The sequence below is a fragment of the Sinocyclocheilus grahami genome, unplaced genomic scaffold (assembly GCF_001515645.1).
Source record: "Sinocyclocheilus grahami isolate Dianchi unplaced genomic scaffold, SAMN03320097.WGS_v1.1 scaffold27.1, whole genome shotgun sequence".
NCBI lineage: Eukaryota > Metazoa > Chordata > Actinopteri > Cypriniformes > Cyprinidae > Sinocyclocheilus > Sinocyclocheilus grahami.
The window spans coordinates 3435873-3448304 of NW_015505206.1; the positions used below are offsets into that span (position 1 = coordinate 3435873).

At 36.7% G+C, this 12432-nt stretch overlaps 1 protein-coding gene across 1 annotated transcript in view; it reads right to left on the reverse strand.

Moving 5' to 3' along the window:
- Positions 1–9346, reverse strand: part of LOC107568433 (germ cell-specific gene 1-like protein) — a 21049-nt gene extending 11703 nt beyond the window's left edge. The window contains exons 1-2 of the mRNA XM_016254407.1: positions 8844–9346; positions 4349–4396 (exon numbers count right to left, since the gene is read on the reverse strand). Of these exons, the coding sequence (XP_016109893.1) occupies positions 4349–4396; positions 8844–9132 (337 nt within the window). The 5' untranslated portion in view covers positions 9133–9346. The remainder of the gene's footprint in view (positions 1–4348; positions 4397–8843) is intronic.
- Positions 9347–12432: the final 3086 nt, after the last annotated feature.

Below are 12432 nucleotides of genomic sequence, written 5' to 3' on the forward strand. Positions count from 1 at the left end.
GACTCCAGGGTGTTTCCATAACAGCAATCAGCTCCTCCTAATTAGCAGAAATCCCATTCGCCCCAGAGCTTCCTCTGAGGAGAGCTCTGAAGAGATAGCAGAGGTTGTTTTGGTCTGAGAACATAACACTATTTTGCTTACTTTCAGCATTCAGAGTTCACCTTACAGTCTAGTCTGCTGCTACACCTGTGCTCCCCATTATCCACAGTGAAATGTGGCTTCATTTGGGGCTTCTCAACGCATTCCCTCACACACGTTGAATAAAAGATGACAGACTTTGAGAGAAACGCAGATGGTGAGTGATTAAAGCATTTTAACCTGAAATATGATGGCATTATGCAATATTAATGTCTGGAGTGTTTGTCTTCAAGAGTTCAAACACAACGGGACACCTTTGAAAGTCCGCCCTACATTTTTCAGAGGCAACTATAAACAATGTGTCAATTTTCTCGGGGGCTCCTTGAGGCGGTCCCAGAGAAAAGCACTGTTTGAGGGCTTGATATTGTCTGAGCTATGGCGTCACTGAGACAGGATAGAGATAGACGCACTATATCTTCTGACGGCCTGACCTGAGCATATTCGGTAGTCATAAATCAAATTTCTCACTCTAAATTTTGCACAAACAATTTTTTGACAAGCTTCTATACAAGACAACACTTAGATAGAGGCGTGAATCTGAAAACACGTCAATCATAATTCACTACCATCACTCTTCGGCTGATTCCACAAATATCAGCACGAAACATAGTTTACTCTAATAGTGACCTCTGGAACTCTCAGTCAAATGACTTAAAAGATAAAAAACGGGGTCTAAAGAGAACAGAGGATGGTGTAGTTTGCCTTGCAAATGTTCTCCCCTGAAACTGGCAGATGTAATTTGCAAGCAAAATTCATTTTCCTTTTTGATTGCGGAGTATTATCTCCAGATTTGTTCAAGGCAAGATGTATTATGCAGCAGTCTGAACTGAAAAAAAAAATCCATATTCAAAATGATATTTCCCCTGTGAAGGCTTTGCCACCACGAAGAAAACATCAACAATAAAGCATGCCATTAAAAAGATTTTTAGTAAAGGAACACATTACGTTATCAAACGTAACCTCAAAGAAAAGTTAAATTTGTAGTCAATATTGGATCACACTTTTGTTTGTGGGTGTTTCTTCAACTACAGGTCCGGTGGACATTTAGAAAATAAACTCAATGTTCACACTTTTACTGTTTAATTTGTATGCTAAGTGTGTAGACACACAAGTTTTACAATTTCTGTTACATTTTTACAGGATCACATCTCAAATTATGTATTGTGTTTATCAGCATTCTGTATGTCTTTTTTTTTTTACATTTTTGGGAAAATAACCTTATGTATCCTAAATAGTTCCACACTTTTTTATTACTAGGCTGATTGGAAATTATGCACTAAGAACAATCTATTCACAAGTGATATTTCCTTTGACTTTTCTTTGTTTTAGATCAAGTTTTAACCTCATTTATAATAGATTTTCAGACTTTAAGATGAAAGGTCTTGGCCTGGGACTAGAATAATAGTATAAATTATACATAAAAGGTATTTGAAAAGCATGAAAAAATTTTCCCCAGGTTAAATGTGACCTTCATAGAGAACAATATTGAAATCTGTTAGATTATACAAATGAACACCTGCCACATAAAAGTGTCTGCTGAAGAAACACCCTCACCCTCTACTAAAGAGTGACATTGCAGCAGAGTCTTATCATTGTTATTATTACACACTTTTTATTCATAGAACAGTGGAAAGAAGAAAATAAATGATTGAGAAGGAGACAGTATAAGGACATTTTCTAAGCAGGTTCACTTGTCCTATAACAGGGCACAACTCTTAAACGCTTTTTACCAGTGATTGACCGATATTGATATTTTATAACCGATACCAATTATTTGCGTGTTTATGTGCCAATAACCGATATGCAGAACCGATACTTATTTACTGTTATAAAGTAAATAAATGACTGAGTGAAGTAAGTCCATACTTCACTTTGGTTTTTCCTCCTTTCAGTCATCTTAAAAATAAAAAAAGTGTTGAAAATTACCAGTCTTTCATGTTAAATTTAATCTTTATATTACAATAAAAAACATTTTATTTAAAGCATCAGCAGCAACACTAATATTAACAATAAGCTAAATAAATGTAGAAGGTCTAATGTTTTAAATTTTAAACTAAAGTTTTAGTAGGTTTATAAGCGGTTTAATAGGCTTAAGAGTGAAGAATAATTCACTGGATAATGTTAATTCACTGAATAATCTTCTCTGGAATATTGAAATATAACAAACAAAACATCCTGCACGCAATTCTCAAAACATCCACAAGATGGCGGCGTTTATCGGTGAATCCGATATTACAAAACCGATATCCGATTACTGTAAAATGCTTATATCTGGAAAAATATCGGTAAATCGATATATCTCTAATTAAGAAGCAACAAGAACATTTTGATTATTAGAGTAATGCTTTACTTTTAGATTTTGTTTTAGAATTTATTGTTACATTTTTATTGAAAGCTTTACATTGGATAAAAAGAAGTAAAGCCTAAAAATGAAATGTAATGCCTAAAGTATTTAGAAATGGTGGTTATACTAGCAGAACATTTTCTGTCTAGATGAAGCAGGCGTGTAGAAACAGAGATGGTGCTTAATTTATATTTCTGGTAGAGGATGCTCTGCTGCAGTTATTGTGTTATTGAGGTTGGCTCACAGGCAGGCGGCTTGTTCAGCTAATCTGCAGAGTGATAGTTTCTGTCTTCAGCTGAGACAGTGGCTAACGTAACACAACATTCCTTTATCCATCTTTTTAATTACAAAAAAAGTGTTGAAAATTACCAGTCTTTCATGTTAAATTTAATCTTTATATTACAATAAAAAACATTTTATTTAAAGCATCAGCAGCAACACTAATATTAACAATAAGCTAAATAAATGTAGAAGGTCTAATGTTTTAAATTTTAAACTAAAGTTTTAGTAGGTTTATAAGCGGTTTAATAGGCTTAAGAGTGAAGAATAATTCACTGGATAATGTTAATTCACTGAATAATCTTCTCTGGAATATTGAAATATAACAAACAAAACCTTGCATTTTATTGCATTTCTCAACTGGCATGTTATATCAGAATTACTAATAATGTTTTTGCCGTTCTAGATTAAGAAATGCCTGCTGACAGTGCAGTTTATCTATGCATTTACACATAACTATACTCAAACTGCGATCGTTCGAGGAGATAATAAATTAATTTCCATAGAGATGTATATATTTAGATGTTTATTAGCGAAATAATGATCATATAGTAAATGTTAATACAATTTAGGGGTGTTTTAAACAAGTGAATCTTGTTCAAAGTTACATGCGGTGGCCGTGCTGGAGCATTTCCTAAGCATCAACCCGGTGAGTGAACAGCAATATGAAAGCGGCTTCACGAGACTAATGATGAGCAAATATACAATACAGAGAGAAGTAAATTTAGCGTTTTTATTTCCAACATGCACTCATTCATGGCTGTACTATTTAATTAATGCAAAGTTACATCTTTATTGGGAGAGGACTTGACGGATTATTTTAGCCTACGTGACTCCGCCTTCATGAGACGATGAGCATATAGACAACAGAGAGCAAATTAAATTCAGCACTTTTATTTCCAACATGCGCCCATTCATGGCTGCATATTATTTAATTCATTCAAAGTTACGTCTTTATTGGGACAGGACTTGACGGATTATCTTACGTGACTCTGTGAGTTTGTCTCTATTTCTTCGAGCCAAGCTGCATAAACTGCATATCAGGCATTTATGTAATACAACTAATTTGTGCATTAATGGCTATGTTAAATAAAGGTTCGTCTCTATTTCTTCGAGCCAAGCTGCATAAACTGCATATCAGGCATGTATGTAATACAACTAATTTGTGCATTAATGGCTATGTTAAATAAAGGTTCGTCTCTATTTCTTCGAGCCAAGCTGCATAAACTGCATATCAGGCATTTATGTAATACAACTAATTTGTGCATTAATGGCTATGTTAAACCGATATCCGATTATTGTAAAATGCTTAAATATCGGGAAAATATCGGTAAATCGATATATTAGTCGATCTCTACTTTTTACATCACAGTTTGCCATACTTAAAGCACATAACATGTACTGGCCTGCAGAATGTCAACATTCACTCCAACATGCGTACATCAGTCAACGTACCACATATGTAGCATGCATCAAATAATAAAGCAAGGATGCTCCAAGGCGGACATAAGAGATCCGTCATTTGTAAGTTTCGGTGTGTGCTGTCGCACAAGCCTGAACGGCACTCTAATGACAGCCATTACTCACCTCTCTCAGATGCCGGGGCCAGATCAATAAAACTCCTGCATTTCTCACCTGGAAAGACACAAGACAACCGAAGAGTTAACATCTGTGCTCTACAAGCTCTTTTTGTGCACTGAGAGTCAGAGGGCTCAGCTTCATCTTTATAGTGCTGTTTTCCATTGATAAGACAGATTTAGCAGTCAGCTTCTCCTTGGATCAATCCATCACTTCAGTTTTTGTCTTAAGTGACATCGTGGTGTTTCTTAGTATTAACCTATATGTATTTTTTGCACACTCATTGCTTGTTAAATTGATAGCATACAGCATGCTTTTCTTGTAACTAATCGCAATCATAAAAATGTGTAGAGTCTGTACTTGCCTCGATAAAACAAGTAAACCAATTGTCTGTGGTCTAACCAAAGACAACTGTTGTAATTAAGATTGTCCTATGTGTCTCTGGGCTAGAACATAAAGAGTTTTTGGTGCATTCTCTCAAATTGTACTTTTAATTAAACTGGTGAGGATCATTTGAGACTCAAGGCCATTTCTTCATAAAACTTCAGTCTGCAACTGCAAGTTTGAATAATAATCTTGCCAGTGGAGGGGTGAAAGATGCTAAGCTTCGCTTAAAGGACAGAGGTCAGATAGAAGTGAGAGATGTAATCCAAAGTAGCATGATGATGTGAAGACAGCAACATATGCGCAGAAAACATTTCAAACCATTTCTTTTGTGTCTATATGTGGCTCAAATTTCTCTTACAGTGTGGCCCAGTTCAAAGAATGTAATAAATATATTAGCAAGCTGCGTAAGTCTGCAGACACAACACTCATAATTCCAGGCTTGTCAGACTCAACAAAACTTTATGTACGGCATCGTCTACATTACAGATCCCACAAGCTTTTCAATGTTTTATTACCTTAGGAAATCAAGATTTAAAGTAGCATTTAAAAACTTGGCTAAAGTTCAAAAGCAGTTCAAATGAATGCCGATAAATTGCACCACTAAAAAGCCGGGAAGAATGAGACTTTTGAAGGTTCAATCAGTGAAATCAAAACAAAGGATATACCACTTGTGGTTCCTTACAGAGACCTGCCCTGTAGTGACAGCAGAAGTAAAGAAAGAATCAAACAGAAAGTAGTTTAGAGTGTGACTGATCACACATTAGGTTGCCATTGAACATGACAGGGAGTCATATTCTGGATTTCATATTCTGGACCTTCTAAGTGCACTTCTTTTCTCATTACATCTCCCTTGAGCTTTTTTCTTCAGTAAATAAGGTCCCTGGAGGGAGTATAATCCTTCTGCAAGGCAGATAAGTGGCCCATGGTAACCTCTCCTCAATTTAAATAAGGAATCTCACTGCACCGGAGAAATACATTAACCGATTCCAAAAACGGCCGGTGATGCAAGAACATGAGTAATTGAATTTCTAGTCAGCTTTATTTCACCAGTTAGGTGAGGCACTTGTGGTAATCATTTCATTTATATCAATAACATGGAATGTCTACAATGATACATTTTCGTCCCCTTTTCTGATAAAGACTTATCTGTAAACTGGTCAGATTTGAATAGAGCTATTTTAAATCTTAAAAAGAAAATATGTCATTTCAAAGTTTCCAGAGGCGACTTATTCAAGAAATCTATGTGCAATTTACACTAATCTATATGCTTTTAGCATTTAAATACTTAATCTTAGGCACAACGTGATGCAATTGTATCACATGCATATTGAGAAGAATATGCAATTCATTTTCCAATGCCTACCCTGTGGGAATCAGAATGACATGGGCTGGCTCACTCATTATGGATCTAAAAGCTGTAATCATCTACATTCAATCCGTTCCTGTTCTTCCAATATTCCATACGAATAAAGCCCCCTGGCTTTTGATCGACCTCTAATGTTTAATCTGCTATCTGAGGCAGGTTGAGGGTAATTGCATTGGTAATGAGAGTGGATAATTTGATGGCCATTAGCATTATTATGTGGTACTGTATGATCAGGCAATGGGCAAAGAGAAGAGATCTTTAAGAATGATTTATTAATTAGCACTCTACATTTTCATGCCGTCTATGAATTTGGCTTTGCCACTCCACCGCCGGAACTATCAGCAAATTCTTGGACGTTTTAGTCACTTTATAAATCTTTTATTGATGGCTCTGCAGTTTAGGCAGTTAAACTGCTTCTGTATTTACAAGAAAGGGATTCAAAACATCACCAAGGTGTTAAGCAAACTGATAAAAGCAACTGACAACCGACCAGTTGTCAAAACCATCTTGACTTTTGTTTTACTTTTTATGTTTTCTTCTACTGATGCACTGGTAAGTCTGGAAGGTGAAACTGCATTTACAAATGTTATAGGTTTGGAATATTATGTTAATGATGACGATAAATCATTACGCAAAGATTGAGCTGAGCTACTTGTGTGGATGTCTGATGAGTTTTCAGCACAAAGCTTGTCTGACACTGTTGTCAGATTAATCATAAATCCCATTGATCACTAGATAGAAGAGGGTGTCAACAGCAATGCTGACAAAAATAGAAGAAAAAAAAACTAATTGAGCCACATAACTTAATCCTCATCAGCGTAACACACACTGACCTCTCGCTCCCTTGATAGAGTCTGTTGGATTAAATTGAATACAATACTAAACTTTCTGTTTATGTCGGTGTATTAAAGACATTATGTCGGCATGTCTGAGAACAGTGATCTGATCACATACGACTTTGAACCTGGCAACCCTTGTTCCTGGATTTATCTGGTGACCTTGTAGTGCACTGTCATAATGAAATGGTCTACAGAATTTACTTTTGACTTATTTTTTCTTGTCAAGCTTTGCATTGACCGTAAACCCAAAGATTAAGATAGCATGTTTTGTTTTTTTTGTGAGGAATAAAATATTTTTAAGATAAACTTCTTCAGCATGTTCTTTTCACATGATCGATGGTACCAATACTATATTGTGCAAGTAAAGATTTCTTCACTTCTTTTTCCACTGTAGTGTATTTGGACATTAAAGCACTGGTTTTCTCTCTGGACATAAATTTTAAAGATTATTCTGAAAAACGATTTAATTAAACGTGAAGAAGCAAAAGACAGTCGCATTTTCCTTTCATATTCTATTCCTTTTGCAGGACAATCTTGGTGTGCGTTTACTAACCAATAACTCCAGATGATCTAACATAGAATTCAATGAAAAACGGACCTGTCTGATTAAAAAAATATTTTAGAGAGGGCATCCTTTAAAAATACGAGGCTATGCAAGAGCTGCTTATTTCACTGTGTTCCATGGGGAACGTGGTTATCTAATGGCGCCTTTACCAAGTTCCTCAAAACTCATTGAGAGTTAGTAAATCCTGACAGATGTTTCCAAAGCTGCTGGCACACAATCATTCCCTCCAATCCATTGCGCAACACATTCACACTGCTTTACACATGAAATGTTGAAGTTTCCCCAGCACAAGAACACTAATTTCATTATATATCATTTGATTTGTGATGATGTTAATGAATGCTAATGGATGTTAATTGACAGATAGAAGGTTCTTTTGAACTGACCCCCCCGACTGAGCCTGGTTTCTCCCAAGGTTTTTTCTCCATTCTGCCACCGATGGAGTTTTGGTTCCTTGCCGCTGTCGCCTCTGGCTTGCTTAGTTGGGGACACTTCATTTCCAGCGATATCGTTGACATGATTGCAAAGATATTATTTAAACTGAGCTGGATGTTGACATCACTGAATTCAATGATGAACTGTCTTTAACTGAAAAATGAGTGTTTACTATTGTCATTTTGCATTATTGACACTATTTTCCTAATTAATGCTGTTCAGTTGCTTTGTCACAATCTGTATTGTTAAAAGCGCTATATAAATAAAGGTGACTTGACTTGACTTCTTTTGTTTAACGTAGCTTTTCAAAACTTCAATGAACTGAAGTTTTTACTATAGCCTACAGAACAGTAGCCTACATGTTATAAATCAAAACGTTTCGGTAACACTTTAGGTTAGGGACCAATTCTATCAACTAGTTGCTATTAGAATGCATATTACTAGAGTATTGGCTGTTTATTAGTACTTATAAATCACATATTAATGCCTTATTCTGCATGAACTCTAGATCTCCTACTCAATACTTATACTTAACAACTACTTTGCTTACTATTAATAAACAGCGAATTAGGAGCTTGAATTGAGAGAACTGAACAAGTTTAGTTCCCAAACTAAAGTGTGACCAACGTTTCATACGTTTTCTAAATGTACATAAAAAAGAGGTAGATAGCACGTAATAACAGCACTCTTTGACATTGATTTACACAGTTTAGGGATACATTTCAAAGCACTTTAACGCCTAGAAGACAAATATGGGAATATTATATATTTTATCAAAGTTTGAGACATAAGCAGCCCCCCAAAAAAACAGAGTTACAGACAAGCAAACAATAAAAAGCATCGAGTCTCACTGAACGCCGTTTGGATACGCTTTTTGAAATTTGAAATGTAACGGACTTAACGAACTCTCACCTCCTCCGTGGATATTCTCCTCACACGAGTACCAGATCCCTGTGTGAAAATGCCTAAAGAGAAATCGGTCGTCACCCGTTTCCCAGCTATAGTGAACTTTACTCGGGTCTGTCTCGTTCACCCCATAGTCAATACAATTATGCCGTCTTTCTTTACTGCAGTTGGGTTTGGGGACCCGCTGAGTCCCTTCGCACCAGTAGGTCGTGATGAACGCCGTCGTTGAGAATAAGAGTGCCAGAAGATTTAACCCCACAGACAGCAGAGCACGGCATTTTCGAGTGGTCTTCATAGTCCTATAAGAAGTGGCTCACACACTTGAATGAGTTCATTCAAACCGGGCTGAAAAATCTTGATTGGTGTAAGGAAAGCGCAGCGGTTGCGCTCACCTCACCTCTGCTCACCGGCCCGAAGTGACAGCGACAGGTTCGATCCTCACACATATGAAATGAGCGTCACTCCTCTGGCGCTCGCAGGTGGATCAATTCGCGTGGAGACAGACGTGACTCAAGTAAGAAAGATCTCCGAGGCATCTTTGAGCAGACACTCACGCTGCCAACTGTTCTCTCTCTCTCTCTCTGCGCGCGCGTCTCCCTTTCCTATTATTTATTTAATTCTTGCTCAGCTGTCTGGTAGGCTATATCTTGACTTATGTGAAACTGTGTTTGGCACCTATTGGTATCATGAATCTATTTCCTTAAAGTAATTATGGGTCAATAACGTCAGTGTGCGAATTATTTCGCGACTTGCAGTCGACTTTGTTATGGGACTAATAGCCAATGCTTGAAGTGGGGAAAAAAGAAGTGCCGCTACTCAGCCCCTATCTATTTTTTATATTAAATAACTACTTGTTATAATTCACAATGTAGGCTATGTATAGTGCCACAATCAATCAGTGATTAATCCGTCCCTCGGGTCATTTTGACCCAAAACGTAATTTTTTAAATATTTTTTTTAAAAATCGAGCATTGATCGTTATGTTATGAGACTGTGTTACATTTGTCACACTTGAACCGGGAATACATGAAAAAATCGAGCAGTTTAAGTGGGTGTTATATAAAAAGTATCGAAAGTGTCCCTCGCAGATCATTTTGACACGCCACTGGAAAAGCATGGAATTTACAAAAAAAAACTGCGGATTTTTAAAAATTGTCAAAAAATTGGAGTCATTTCGAGGATTCTATGTGGGTGTAATAAAAAAGTAACAAAAGTGTCCCTCGCAGGTCATTTTTACCCGACCATAGGACTGAATGGAATGTCCGAAAAAAACAGTATTTTTCTGTATTTATTAGATTTTTTTTTTACTATATAAAATCTGACACAATCCAGAAAAGATGCATACCCAAACAAAGGGCTGAGACTGCAGAATGTCCCCGACTCACATACCCACACACACACTCACTCCCATTGAAACACATTATAGCATTTATGATATTACAAAATATTGTTTTTTTTAATGTTTTGATATATATCTGAAAGCTTTGAGATATATCTGAAAGCTTGATGAAGCCTCAAGTTGGTGTAGTTTTAAAGATTTCACTTGTTTGGCTCATTTAAGACTCCATAGGATTCAATAGGCCCCTCTAGTGGCTGTAATCATAAAATGCAATTTTATGTCATTTTTCCCCACCAGATCCCCCAATCATGTTTAAAGTATAAATATGCAGAAATTGTGTCTTTCTTTGTTTTGTTTTTGGTGAAAAAATGTATACAAATATGCTAATTTTCATGAAAAAAATCCAGAATTTAATGTGAATAAAATAAAAATTACCAAAAAAGAATGAAAAAAAAAACCTACATAAAAAATTATTTAAAAAAATTATAAAAAATAGACCAATATAAGCTTTCTGGACCAAAAATAAAATTAGTGTCATTTTTGGCCTTCGGGTCATTTTGACCCACGAGGGACACTTTTGTTATAGGTTCAGGAGGGATGGATGAGTGTTTTAAACAAACGTTTTCAATACAAATAACCATAAGTCAAGCTGCGATACCAAACAGTAAAGAACAATTTACTGACATCTGGACGTGAGTCACTATTCTCTCCACAATCTCAGATTAAATTGGCTGTGTTTGCATTAGCACTGTTCTCTGCATTAGCACTGTTTTGTCCAACTGTTTGAATTCACTTACTGGATCCTTGGACTTTCCAGGAATTTATCGGTTTCCGTTAATGATCGCAAAAACCTGCTTCTTTTCATTTTTAAGGTATTGTTTTCGTTATAGTGTACTGATTCAAATGAATAATGAATTATTATTCTACTTCTCCTGACATGCTCTTGCACATCACAATTTGGCTGAAAGGAGAACAGTAGCATATAGTGAAACAGGACGGCGCCCAAACATCCTCACATTATATTATTTATTTGAAAATGTATATGAATTCTTCCATCTTTCTAAAGAAGTTGACGCAAACATGGGTTTATCAGTATTTTTCTATTGTGGTATACGTGTATGCCTTTGGACTTAAATGGACTGAGTTGTTTTATGCATTTTTGTGATTACAAATAAATGGAGCAGCCGTGACTGAACAAGTATGTTTTCTCATTTTATGTAAAATAATTAAACATATTAGTTGGATTTAGCATCACTGATGTGCACTTCTAACGCAAAGTAATAAATTACTGTCACTGTAACTTTTTTAATCGTAAATCATTGGTAAAATATCGATGCTGGAGACTTTTTAAATCTTTATAAGGACGAAACGTCTGCTTCTGTCAAGTTCGTTTTGTGATAGTTTTCATTTATTTATCTCCTCGCTGGTGAAATGATGCTGTGTGCCGTTTGCTTCAGAGAGGCGTGTTTAGTGCGGGCTTTTAGAGTCGCGCTGGTCCGACTGTGGAAGTGCAGCATTGGCTCGTTGTTAGCCCTGGCTCGCACTGGCCAAACAGTGGAAAAGCATTCACGCGATTTGTCGAGATGAGAGGTGACCCCTCCTGATAGTATGATTTATATACTGTTATTTCACCAGACACTGCCGCTTTAGTCTCAGTCTCAGATGTCACGCTCACAGACCGTTGGCTAAACGTCTGATGCATATGGCACACAAAAGTGGAAACACTTCAGGAGTTTCGAAGTCGTCATCGGATTGGTTGAATTATACAGGATTTCCAGGAGACAAATCCAGGAGGATTTGTGTCGCGTTCTTTAGCGTTCCGCCTGGAAACAAAGATGCCGTGACGCCAAACCCCCTCACGAAAGAAGAAAGCCATTGTGTTTACAACTGTGACGACTAGCGCTTATCATGATCAACTAAATGCTGGATTCTCAAAAGTATGTACAATATTTAAAGTTCACAGCACAGAATCTTTAAAATTCGTCCGAGAGTTTTACACACAGGTCTGTTATTGTGGCGACATTTCCACGCCGCGAAATGTGCCGCTGAACGAAACGAACTGTGATTGGTTGTTTGACATGTCGGTCAAATGGCCTCATGAGCGGGCCTTGGCCAAAGAAAGCTGCCATGGATTCCAGACCTTCAGCTGTCAGTCTGAAGGTCTGGCTATGCGAGACTACTGACGCTTTAACTTTGAGTACCGGCAACATGTCAGAAGTGCCAGTACTCACAAAAAAGTGGCAGTACGCTAAAGAC